This window comes from Rattus norvegicus, chromosome 12 (assembly GCF_036323735.1).
Source record: "Rattus norvegicus strain BN/NHsdMcwi chromosome 12, GRCr8, whole genome shotgun sequence".
Classification (NCBI taxonomy): domain Eukaryota; kingdom Metazoa; phylum Chordata; class Mammalia; order Rodentia; family Muridae; genus Rattus; species Rattus norvegicus.
In genome coordinates, this window is record NC_086030.1 from 30,956,792 (window position 1) to 30,970,332 (window position 13,541).

At 48.4% G+C, this 13,541-nt stretch overlaps 1 protein-coding gene across 1 annotated transcript in view; it reads left to right on the forward strand.

Moving 5' to 3' along the window:
• Positions 1-2,668: 2,668 nt before the first annotated feature.
• Positions 2,669-13,541, forward strand: part of Galnt17 (polypeptide N-acetylgalactosaminyltransferase 17) — a 458,691-nt gene continuing 447,818 nt past the window's right edge. Inside the window, exon 1 of the mRNA NM_001025112.2 lies at positions 2,669-3,544. Coding sequence (NP_001020283.1) covers positions 3,307-3,544 — 238 coding nt within the window. The 5' untranslated portion in view covers positions 2,669-3,306. The remainder of the gene's footprint in view (positions 3,545-13,541) is intronic.

Sequence of the window (13,541 nt, forward strand, 5' to 3'; positions counted from 1 at the left end):
TGACTGCGATTTGCCTCGTGCTCCAGCAGGGGCGTGGTTTTCGACAGCTGCAGGTAGTTTCTGTGAGTGTATGGTGTTTGGGATTCTGGGGACTTTTCGGAGGATGTATAAATGCTAGAACGCTGATGGAGGGGGACGTTTGGCCGGCGGGTTGGTGTTTGGAAGGTGTTGCAATGTTTTGTGGCACTTTGTCAAGTAGTCATGTGCAAAGAGATGAAAAGAAGAAATTAGAGACCCTGACAGCAAAGGTTAGACGTGCTCCAAAGAATTTGATGCCTGTAATCAGCAGGAAGTAGTCTAAGGATAATGTCACCACCCCCTTCCCCTCTATCCTCTTTTCTCTCCTACCTAGTGTTGGGGGTTTGGAAGGGTGGGAGAAAGAAGAGCCCACAAAGGAAATAGAGTTGGGATCCATGAATCCTTATCAATGACTCACAAATGCCTGTAACTCTAGTTCAAGGAATCAAAGGCCCTCTTCTGGTCTCCAGGGGCTTACACACACACACACACACACACACACACACACAAATACACACGCACACTCACATGCACACACACATACACACACTGCAGTAAAAATACATTTTAAAAAATGAAAAAAGTTTGTTGTATTTTTTCATGTTCCTCTCTTTCCCTTCTTTTCTTTGGTGATTAACCCTTTCATATGTTCGTTAAGCAGGGTATCAGTGAGCTATATCTCTTTATGTTTTTCCCCTTTATTATTATTATTTTTTTATCTTAAGGTGGGGTCTTGACAAATTGTCCAGACTGGCCTTGAATGAAAGATCCTCCTGTCTCACTCAGACCTCTGAGTAGCAGGCATGACACCCACACCACCAAGCCTGGCTCTCCTTGTTTTTGTTTTTTGTTTTTTTTTTTTTAATGTGACAAACAGTAAAGGCACTTGCTACTGATTGTATAAACTGCAGGCAACAACAGAGGGAGACAAACTCCTCCACTCCCCCAACAACAGTACCTATTGAAATGCGAGCCAGGCTTGGTGGCTAGGACTGCAATCCCAGTGTTTGGGAGGAGGAGCCAAGAGTTAGGGACTAGCCTAGGCTGAGACTGAATTAAAAAAGGAATACTAAAATCTCCAACGACGTCCAAACAAACAAAACAAGCAAACAATAAAAAACAAAACAAAACAAAACAAAAAAAAAACTTCGTTCCCCTTTAAAAGAGATCCAATCTAACCTGGAACTTACTTCATAGACAAGGAGGGTCTTGAGTTTCTGCTCCTCCTGCCTCTAACTTCCAAGTGCTGGTATTATAAGCTTACCACTAGCAAGCCTGGATGCACTCAACTTCAGCTCAACAGCCTAACTATACCCCAACTCCAAACCCCAAAATTCAATCATGCCCAGAACTGCACCCCTTCCATGCCCTAACCTAAACCAATCAAACAAAACTAACCAATGATCAACAGTTTAAAAAAAAAAATAGGGTGGGAGGAATGAAGTGTGAAGCCCCCGAATTCACTCAGCTGATTCTTGTTGATTCTGGTTTCTTTCTCAGGCCTAAGCAATTAAAAAAAAAAAAACAAAAACAAAAACAAAAACAAATCAGAGGGCAGGTTTGGATTCCAGTCTTTGGAACTCCTGGGTTTAAGGAAAAGAAGTAGGTTGTGGAGACCCATCAGAGCCATCAATCCGCGTGGTTGACACCAATAAGATGTTTACAGAGCCGGGGTGGGCACCGAAGCGTCAACTGAGATGATTAGAACTCTCCCAGGGCCCTAACAAGAAGGACACAAGGCCTTGCTCCGAAAGTAGCGGAATCCAAGTCTCCAGGCCAGATTTTCCCTCTAGCCATTCCGGGCCAAGCTAAGCAGAGCAGCTAAGCCTAGAGAAAGGGACGTCTTCCTCGTCTGTCCGGATGGAACAAACCCGCCTGCTTAGAGAGCGCTGAGAACCCCAAGGGTCCCTCACAGCCCTTAGCAGCCAACATGACTTGACTGCTCCCCGGTCCCGCGCGCTCCCCGCTCTCACCACACACCCCCACCCTTTCCGGGTGCGCGCGCAAGAGTGGGCCAGCTTCCCCTAGCTGTGCGCTCCGCAGCCTGCGGGTGGCAGCGGCGTTGGCGACTGGCTCTCGGGGAAGAGGGTGACCAAGGGACCGCGAAGGAGGAGTCGGCGCCGCAGCCGCTCCCCTTGGGACCGCGCCCCGCCTTCCGTCGCCACCTGAGCATCCCCTCTTGGCTCCCAGCTGCTCCGGTCTACCCCACCATTCCCACTGGGGGGACCCTGTGTACTCTCAGTGCGGCAGACGCCGTGTCATTGCATCTGGTGATCGGGACACTCGGATCTTGGTTCCCCTGGGGGCTTGGGACGAGCTGCACGGGCCGTGGTGACAGGCAGCGGGGGCGCCAGCGCGCATTCCTCCCCCGCGACATTTAGAAAGGCGTGTAGACAACTGGTGTGACTTTGGAGGTCCGACTCCTCCTTCCGGCCAGCCTCGCGACGCGCCACCTCCCGAGACAAGCCAGTGAGTCCGGCAGGCCCCAGAGGCTCGTGTACGGACTTGGAACGTGTCCGGGAACCCGTGGCGCTGTGCGCACTGGTGAGTTTTGCGGGCGGGGTGGGGGCGGAGAGGACGTCGCGCTGGGTCCTTGCTCCCGCCCCTTTCCTGCTGTGCCCCCCCCCCCTCCACTTTGAGAGAGTCATTGAGATTTGAGCGTGACTGCGGATCCTGGAGGATGCAGGCACCGGGCGCGGGGTTTTCCTCCTCCCGGAGTGATGGAGAGAGCCGGTGAGCTGAACAAAGACACCCGCCCTGAGGAGCGGGTCCTTTGCTGAAGAACGCTATTTTCGCCCCGCGACGGCCGCGCAACTCCTGGAGTGGCGCGCTCTTCCGCCGGCGGGCGCAAAGCAGGAGCCGGGCACCTGCGCGCCACTCCCGCCACATCTCGGGGGCACCGGATTGTTCCCGAAGGTCTACGTCTCCGGAGGAGGTCCAAAGGCAACCTGTTTGCTGTTGAACAGTGAGAGACCCCGGGACCTTTATCGTTTGCTGTCTCGTAGAAGGGACTGCGTGCTGTGGACGGAGCAGGCATTTCAGCGACACTTTTGTAAGCCAGGGTCTTCGATGTGAGTGACCACGCTTGGTCCCCAACAGCCGCATCCTCCCAGTGGTCTCTGTCTGCTGAGTATCTGTGGCCAGAAGCAGCTGGGACCCCCAGTCCTTTGCTCCATCCTCTGGCCATTGTCCCGTGTGTGGGGTCGGCGCCGTCTCAGGCTGCCCTGCTCCTCGCAGGTGAGGCTGGTAGAGGCGTAGGTCCAGGGAAAGGACCGGCCGTGTTGTTTGATGGCTTCACTGAGGAGAGTCAAAGTGTTGTTGGTGTTGAACTTGATCGCGGTGGCCGGCTTCGTGATCTTTTTGGCTAAGTGTCGGCCTATCGCGGTGCGCAGCGGAGACGCCTTCCACGAGATCCGGCCTCGCGCAGAGGTGGCCAACCTCAGCGCGCACAGTGCCAGCCCCATCCAGGATGCAGTCCTGAAGCGCTTGTCGCTGCTGGAGGACATCGTCTACCGGCAACTTAATGGTAAGGACGTGCCCTGACGCCTGTGGGTCGTGATGCATGTAGGGCACAGGGTGATCTCCTTGGCTCTCTGTATCCTAAGCTGACATTGAATGAGCCTAATCTCTCTCTCCCATCCCTGCTCTGGGACTCTTGTAGAAACCACCACCTGAGTCTTTCTTCATGACGTACTGCAGCTGGAAGTTTGGTCTTCCGCTAGAAACCTGTCACTATAGTCGACCCTTAGTCTCTGCTTGTGGCTCCAGCTTAGAACCGACCGCAGGCTGGGGACGTCTAGAAAGCAAATAGCTTGTCAGTTCACGGTATTTGATGGGGGTGCTGTTATGGAAGTGGGTGTCCTGGCTTGCAGAGTGAGGGCTATTCTTGAAGAAATACGTTAATCCTTTCGATTGTTAACTGCATCACTAAAAATGACCTCTTCTTTTCCTCCTCACTGCCTGGGGTGCGAGGTGGTCTATTATAAACCAGCCTACCCCGAACAGCGTGGCGATTGAGGTTCAAGTTCTTAGTGGATCTGAGAAATAGGGGTTTGTTCACAAAGTTAAGCCAAAACAAGGAGGCATGGCATCCAGGTTCTTAGCTTTTTCCAGACTTCGTCTCCTCTAAACCGTTCTAAATGAGTTGTCATAAAAGAGCTGGGATGTGTGTGTGTGGGGGTGGGGTGGGGGGGTATAGTTTACTGCTTCCACCTGGTTCAAGGGACCGAAGGTCCCTGAACACATGCTGTCTTCACAGTGTCACCTAGTCTAAAGAAAGACATCGTGATTGTGGAAGTTTGACTCTCTCTTCCCAGTCTTCTGCATGCTACCGTGGCCTGGAACTGTCAGCCGTTGTAATGATTGCTAATAAGTCGGTTGTTGCTGTGTGCTACAGGGGCATTACACGCTCCACACGTGCATGGTGGGACATAACCTTTAGTTCTTGGAGGGTCTGGCCGCTCCCCCACAGGAGAATAGGACAAACTGAACAAGCCAAACTCGGGGAAGTTAACCAACCACATTGCCCTCCTGATTGGTGTTAGTAAGCAGTGATTTAGACTCTGGTTGACCATAGAGCCGTGTTCTTAGCTAAAAGGCATAAATTTCTTTTCATGTGTCTGGGTGCAGGCGTGTGTGTGTGTGTGTGCGCACTTGGAGGCTGGGGTCAACTTCAAATGTCAGTCCTCAGGTACATTTACCTTGGATTTTTTGAGACAGGGTCTCGTTCTGATCTGGTGCTCACTCACAAAGTGAGTGAGGTGGGCTGACCAACAACCCCAGAAAACCAGCTCTGGGGTTACAAGTACATGATACTGTGCCCAGTTTTTGATATGAGTTTTAGGGACTCAGAGGTTCTCAGGCTTGCCTGGCAAGTATTTTACCTACCAAACCATTTTCCTAGCCCCAAGACACAAATTTCTATCTACCTAATTTTAATTTAAAATTGTATGTGTGTGTGTTGTACTGTATTGTACTGTATTTGTGCACATATACCACAGCCCACATATAGAGACCAGAGGGCAAATTATTATAGTCGGTTCTCTCCTCCTACCACGAGATCCCGAAGATGGATCTTATGCCCTTAGACTTCACTGTCTTTACCCGTTGGACCACCTCCCTAGCCAGAGACTCTGAGTTTAAAAGTATATACGAATTTTTTTTCCTCATAAGTGAACTGCGTGGATCTACAGGCACAACCATAACCTGTGTAAACTTGACCTGCCTCATGCCAGGTGGGCGAGGACTGGGGAAGACAGCCTTTGTCTTGCTCTTTGAGGATCCCTTCTGGGTAATTCCAGGAAGGGGATGGGAGCAGCCTCCTACATCCATGAAACCAGGTTCTAGTCATCTTTGCACCATATTGTAAGTATCCAGAGGGCTTTGATGTACTTTTAGGGTTCGCAAAAGGGCATCCCACCAAGGCTGTATTGAAGCTCCTCTCCAAAACCCCTCAAGACAAAATGAACTGAACAAGACTAAACCCCTCAGTTCACTTCTGGAGCAATTAAAAGTATGTGAGCTCAGTGCTCTGGAGGTGAGGCAGGGGGATCAGACGTCCAAGGCCAGCCTGGCTAAACCAGATTAAGGGGGTAGGAGTTGTTTTTTCAAATTGATACCTGCAGAAACACACTCATAAGATAATACCCTCCCAAATAATTTCCCCCCCAATAGTCAGAGCTTGCAGGGACACAGGTCCTTTCTCTCTCTCTCTCTCTCTCTCTCTCTCTCTCTCTCTCTCTCTCTCTGCGTGTGTGTGTGTGTCTCTCTCTCTTTCTTCTTTCTTGTGCTATAAATGCATATGTGTACACATACATGTGGAAGCTGGGGGGTGGGGTCAGTGTCCTGAATCATTTCTCCACCTTTTGATTTTTGAACCCCCATGGTCTCTCACTCAGCCTGGAGTCTGCCATTTTGGCTAGACCGGTTGACCAGCAAGCTCCAGGCATCATCTTTACTCAGGCTCTCCAGCACTTGGATCATAGGCAAAGACTAACAAGTCCTTTACCCAGTGAGCCTTTTTCTCAGATCATTATGTGGTGCTTTCTGGTGTAGCAGACGTGCATGCCCCCCCTTAGTGTTTGCAGTAACCCTGCATGGCACCTGTTCTTATTTGTCCCTTTAAGGCTTGCTGGCAGTTACCCAGTGACTTTCGGGGTTTTAAAATGACTCTGGACCGTATTACTTTAGGGTGGAGGCTCTTGGCTGCTGTGCCCACTCACCTGCCTGGACAGTGCTATCAAAATGATTTGCATCCCCTATACAGATGCAGAATTCATGGCCCTATACACTAGGGGCTCCTTTTCAATAGGCAGAGAGTAGGATCTGAGACTTTGCCTACAACGAGCTCCTCATTCTCCATCAGCCCTAGGAAGGAGAGAAAACATACTCAAATGACAAAGCCAGCAGGCTGCGTAGGACTTTCAAGAAGTCAAGAATTGCTTCCAAGGGGCTCTGAGTCTTGGAGTCTTTCTCTTAGCTTTCTGCTTTGTAGAGAACATCCATGCTAAGGAGCTGTGGATGTAGTTCAGTTGGGTGAATCCTTGCCTCGCCTGCATGAACCCTAGAGTTCCGTCCCTAGCACCACATAAACCAGAAGCAGAGGTGGCACAAACCTCCAAGCTCAGCCCTAGGAAGGAGAAAGGAAGATTAAGACTTCTTAAGGTTAAGATAACTGCTGGCTATCTATGGAGCTCAAGGCCAGCCTGGGCTACATGAGACCCTGCCTCAAACTGAAAGAAGGATGGGAGGGAGGGAGGAAGGGGGGAGAGAGGGATGGGAGGAGGGAGAGAAGGAAGGTAGGAAAAGAATTGACCTATTGAGTAGGGAGCTAGGAAGGCGCCCAATGCTGGTTTAGTGACGTCCAGTTGAAAGCTTTTCTTGGTCAAGCCATGACTCCCAACCGGGACTTGGCAGAATTTGTCTTTCCAGGCACTAAGGGTGATTTGTAGGGATTTGCAACCTGGAGGGTAAGAGCAAGGGAAAGTTGTGATGTAGAGAAGACCCTCCTTGTCTCCATCCTGCCCTCAGCGATGCCAGCCTTTGTCTGTTCTTGTTTTGGTATATTGTTCCATCTACTAGGCTGCCTGCTGTACCAGGAGGCTGGAGGAGGAAGGGGCGGGCTCTTCCTGGCATATGGAGAGATGGGGCCAGGGCTTCGTTTGTATAGATGCTGGGCACCTGTCTCCACCCGTTGCCACTGACAACAAAGGAGCCCAGGAATTCAAGGGTCTTATTCCTGAACTGGAGCTAGGCACATGGCAGGAACTCATATCCAGCTGCCTGGCATTTTCAGAGTTGCCATTCCTAGACTAGAGCTGGTCTAGTCCTAGAGTTCAGTGGTAGAATGCTTGCCTTGTACATGCAAGGTCCCAAGTTTGATCTCTAGAACAACCAAAGACATACAAATAAATAAAGAGCTAGGTTGCTTAAATTCCTCCTGTGGCCCCTTAGGTCTAGCAAGAGAGATTCAAGGAGATTCCACTTTTCCTCTGGTGGCTTTTGGTTTGCTTGGTTGTTTTTGCTTGTTTTGAGGCTGGGTCTCATGTATTCTAGGCTAGCCCAAAACTCCCTAAATAGCCAAGGATGACCTTGAACTCCTGATCCTCCTGCCTCCACCTCCCCAGCTGCCCAGGCAGCTCTGTGAGGATCTCCGTCTTTGTTCTCGTGATTGGCTTCACCTCTATCTACTTGCCGAGACAGACCACATTGACCTTGGGCGTCATAGCCTCCATATTGCAACTCAGTCTCTGAGAAGAGCTGGTAATACTGGAATTTACTTCAGGCTCCTCAATTCAGTCCATCCTTCCAAGATTGGCTTTTGTGGGCGAGGGTTGTCAAATGTTATGTGGGCAACCGTCCTGATGCTTTGAGCTGTTCAAGGCCTTAGTGACGTCACTTTGCAGTCTCAGCCCGGACTCTTACTCCTCAGTGGGTTTAACTTTAGAGTCCAGAAATGACTGAAGGCTTTTTAAAGGGCTGGCACCCTATTTTAGACTTTAACATCCTACCTCCGTCTCTTACCATCTGTGCCTTTGTGTATATGGTAGGTAGTTGAGGTTTTATTGATCGCTGGCTGGGAGCTGGTTTTTGGGAGGGAAATGATAACCTAGAGTTTGCAAAGGCTGAGATAGGTGGTGAAGTGAAGGGAGAGAGTGGAAAGACTTTAGCTGGGAAGACGGAGTGTGAGCAAACCATCGTCTCATCATAAAGCCTTCGTTATCTCGCCTGTGCCTTCTTGCTTCCGCCATCTTAACTTTCCAATCATGGCCATGCCATCTGGCCACTGCTTTCTTGCTTCTGACCCCTGGCCTTTATCTTCTTCAAACCATCTTTCCTCTCCCCCACCTTACCCTCACCACCTTAAAATCCTCACCTTGCCCTCATTTTGCACCCCCCCCCAACATCTTGATTCTTTCATCTGGCCTGTCCTATCTTGAAGTTATTCTGCTCTTTTCCTTTCTGAGTGATAGGGACCATTTTTTATCTAGGAGCTCGGAGCAAAGTGGTACACCAGGCTAGGCACTAGCCAGTGCCAGTATATTTGAGAGCATGACTTTATGTTATGAGTACAATTTAATATTCTCTCATGTAGCATAAAATAAACTCATAGGTCATCTGGGAAAAAAGTCTTTTAAAAACCATACAGAAGACCACAAAACTCTTTTTAAAATCTGTTTAAAAAAACAAAACAAAACATAGTTGCTTGATGGTTCTTCTAGACCCAGACACTGATTCCGTTATTGGAAATCCCCAGGTCACAAGGTACATAATTTTTGGTTTCCTGTCACCTTTTCTGTCACCTTCTAAGGAAGTTATTTATTTCTCTCATTTTAGAGATGAGAAAAGTGAGAAACAGAGATATTGTTAGATTTAGCTGGCGTGATACAGCAGGAGAAGGGTGAAGCGTATGTCTTTCTCACTCTCTTCCAGTACCCATGCAATGAGTAGAGGGAGAGGGGGGAGGGGTCTGTGCGAGCCCCTCCCCCCTCAGAGTACCCAGCAGGGTACATTGGAAGTGTGAACAGCAGAGCTTCGGCCCTGTTTCCCGTCAGCCCTGGGCAGCTGTGTCGTAAGAGGAAATGCAATTGATTTTGAGTTAGTTTCCAAATTTAGATTTCAGAGGGATATTGAATAGAGGCAAGGTTGCTTGGAGAAATTGAAAAATCTTTGCAGAAACAGAGCGAAGTCAAAATTACCTCCCCTGTTCCTGCCTCTAAGCCACATGAGTGGACGGGGCAGGAATCTAAAGCTGAAAAACCAAACCAAACCATACCAAACCAAACCAGAACAAAACAAAAAACCCAAAACCAAAACCCTAAAACATTTCCAGATAACCCAAGGGCCATATGCCAAAAATCTCTAGGCAGGGAAAATGAGTTGGCACGTTGCACACAGGGGACAATATGCTCTCTTTTGATTGCAGGTCAGAGCGAGAAAGGGCAGGATCGTGGGCTCGTCTCAAGCTCCCTATGTAGTTGAGGGTGACCTGTAACTCCTCATCCTCCCGCCACCACTTCTATGGTCTGAGATGAGAGGTGTGTATCACGGAGACCAGTTTTGTTGCCCCTCTGCACCCCCCAGGGCAGTCCAGGCATTTGAAAGCCCATCTTTGGCGAATGGCAAAGCCAAGGCTTGTATTGCTTCCCCTTGTCCTAGGAAGATAAAGGCACCTTCACATAGACCGTGCAGGCTCAGTGGTACCTCCGTTTCCTTGGGGAGAGGGATAAGAAGGAGAAAGACAAAAATACATATATTAAATCTAACCCCTGCAGGGCTGGGGAAGCAGATCAGTGGTAAGAGGGCTCACTCTTCTTGTAAAGGACTGGGGTTTGGTCCCCCCCCCCCCCGCCATATCCACACGGTGGCTCAAATCATCCTAGTTCCGGGGAATCCTGCAGCCTCTCCAGCCTTCACAGGCACCACGCATGCACATACATACATGCAGCAAACAAATCATAAGCATAAAATAAAAACAATAAATAAATCTTTCAAAAAAGTTACCTGGAGAGATGATGGTTCAGTATTTAGAGCACTGGCTGCTTTTGCAGGGAACCTGGGTTCTATTTTAACATGCCAGGTGATCCTCGGCCACCTGTAACTCCAGTTCTCAACTTTCCTAATGCTACTAACTTTTAATACCGTTCCTCAGGTTGTGGTGATCCCCGACCATAAAATTATTTTTGTTGCTACTTCATAACTTTGATTTTGCTCCTGTTACAAACCATGATGTAAATATTTGATTTGCAGGATATCTGATATTTGACCCCGGTGAAAGGGTCATTTGACCTACCCCACCCCCAAAGGGGTTGCAACCCACAGGTTGAGAACCACTGCTGTAGCGGATCTAAAAAAAAAAAAACCTCTTCTAGTCTCTGTGGGCACCTGCACGCACAGAAACATACACACGTGTAAAAGTAGGAATTAATCTTTAAATTGACAAACAGCCAAAAGCCCACTGCAGAGGAGACTAAAAGCCAACTGTGCGTGCCTTCCCCTTGGTTGGTTCAGGCATCTGGCAGGGTCTGGAGACGAGGTTAACTGATGTTCTACAAGACTTGCTCCATGGAGTCTGGGTTGCTGGAGCCTTGCTCATTCCCTTTAGTCCTGACATTTGGTTGAAGCTGGGTCCTTCTGGAGCAACGAGGAACTCCATTCTCGGAAAGCACAGCCATGCATATAGGTCCGTTTGAATAGCGTGTGTTAGATACCATGGCAGTGGGGGGGGGGGGAAGCTGCTTCCTGCCCAGCCCAGGGGCATCAAGGGGCACAGCTAGTGTCCTCTTCTTCATCATCATCATCATAGACGAGATCCAACTGCTTCTGACCTTTGCTCGCTGCCAAACTGGGAGCACCCTGATTGGAAAAGGAGGAGGCTTAGCCACAAGGCTGAAGAATGTCACGAAGGAAAGACAGGCCTGAGTCCCCAAGACAACTGACATCAGACAACCTGTGAGTCTTTAGGATCGCTTCAGAAGAAAGGTTGTGAAAGGAGTGTCAGACAGGGCCAGTTTCATTTTCCAGATCTGTCAAGTTATGAATGCTGTGATTTTAGGTCGGTGGCTTCATTTTTTAGCTATAAAGTGGGGTCATGGTATGTCAGGATGAGTTGAGAATAAAAACATAGGGCACTGGGAGGGGGGTAGTACTAGGGGGGCGGTTTGGTTGGTACCCTGCTTGCTGCTCAAGTCTGAGGATCTTGACTTCAAATGTTCAGAAGCTATAGTAAAAGAAAAATCTGGGTGTGGTGGCACGAACTTATAATCCCAGTGCTGGGGAGATGGAGATCTGGGCTTTTACAATTTAGCTAGCCCAGCCAAAATGTAAGCTCTAGGTTCAGTGAGAGACCCTGTCTCAGAAAGCAAGGTGCATGGCTTGCCTGAGGAGCAGCAGCCAAAGCTGACCTCTGACCTCCACATGCCCATGCACACATTTACATACTAAAGCATGAGTACTTGCCCACATATTCATTGACACTACCCTTATGTGATTATGTTTGCACACATGCACATATACACATGAATACCCATGCCCTTGGCAGCTATAGCAATGTCAACTGGTTAAAAGGCATCTATGTCCTGACTCCCTGTAATACTCCAATGCCCATGGTGTTTTGGGCCATAGCAGTTGCTCAATAAATCCTTCCCAAACAAGCCAAAACCCAGCAAGGCTTGTTTGATAGCAAAGTGTGATCCTGGTTATATGATCCCGGGGGATCGAAGGGGGTCCTTTTTTCTTCTGATTTTCATGAACTCCATAGACGAATATTCTTGTCCTCACTTTTGAGACAGGTCTTACATAGCACCAAGCAGGCCTCACATTTGTGATCTCAGCTTCCCCCTTCCTGAGGTTACAACTAGATGCCATCATGACTGACTCTGCCATGTCCTATCCTTTGACAGAGCGGCATGTTATCAACAACATTCACCCATGAGAATTTTGTATCACAAAAATATTGCAAAATTAAACCTCACAATGCCTTAAGGAGGTCCCTGATTTTGTGTTGCACCACGGGTTGCCCAAACCTGCTAGACTAATTTCTGGTTCTTTTTCTGCTTTGTGTGTTTGCCGGAAGCTGTCCTTTATTACACTTTCTTTTCCTCCTCATCACCCTCCCTTCCCCCACTCACAATGGCTTTGGAGGTCTAGAAGAAATGGCAGCCTATTACAGCAGCCTAGCCCCTTAGCCAAGGTTTCATTTTCTGTAGTTTTAATTACTAAAGGCCACGAGCAATCAGCAGTTCAATAAGATGTTTTAAGAGAGAAGAGGAGGGAGGGGAAGATGGAGGGATAAAGTTTGAGCTGCTCACATAACTTTTGTTATAGTTTGTTGTTATAATCGACTCTTTTATTAGTAGCTACCATGATTAAACTCTTCCTGTGCTCCATTTATTAAGTTTAATTATAGGTACAGTGTGTGTGTGTGTGTGTGTGTGTGTGTGCATGCCATGTGTGCGTGTACATGTATGTGATTGTAGGTGTGTGTGTGGAGGTCAGAGGAACACCTCAGGAGGTGTTCTACCTTGTTTAAGGCAAGGTCTCTTGTCCCACATGTCAGCCTAGTTGACCTGACAGCTACCAGGAATTTTCCTGATTCCATCTTCTCTTTTGTGGTAGAAGCACTGAAATCTCAGAGATACTCTACAGTGTCTGGCTTTATGTGGGCTCTTGGGATCTGGATTCCAATCCTCAAACTCTCATGGCAAGTGCTTCACCCATTGAGCACTTGTCCAGTCCAGGTGTTTTGTGTTTTGTAACAGACCGTACAGTATTATGGTTATTAGCTTTATATTACTGTAAGAAATATCAGCTATAAATCAAAATATGAAGATGAAAGTCTCATCTGGACTAGTATGATCAGGCAGCTCTTAGGTGTCCTGCAGTATGTCAAGTTCCCCTTTAATGGATGCTGGCCACACACATTGGTGAGTGAGCATGGCCTTGGTCCAAGTGTAGACAGCATCCCAGAGATAGAAAAGTAGACAATGCCTACCTAGACTTTTCATGATACTTACGAACATCTGTGTCCATATGTGCATGTATGTACACATGCATGTTCACATGTGTACAGCTGCACATGTGTTAACCTTTATTTTTAGACAATGTCTTTCACTTGTCTAGGGCTCACTCATTCATTTAGGCTAGCTGATCAGTGACCCACCCAGTGCTGGGATTACACACATGCATGATCACACCTAGATTTTTATGTCGGTTCTGGGCATGGAACTCAAGTCTTCATGTTCACAAGGCAAGTAGTTGGGCTGTCTTCTCAGCTCCTGTCTGTAATTTTTAACCAGCTCCTTACAGACTGCTGCATCAAGAATGGATGTGAGAGCTGGCTGGAGAGGTGGCTCAGCAGTTAAGAGCACTTGCTACTTAATCATGAGGAAAGAATTCTGATTCTACCACTTCACTGGGGGGCTCACAAACATCTATAACTCTGGGCTCCAAGGGATGCCTTCTTCTGACCACCAGAAGTCTTCACAGATGTGCACATAAGTTCCCACTCTCACATGCATGTGTGC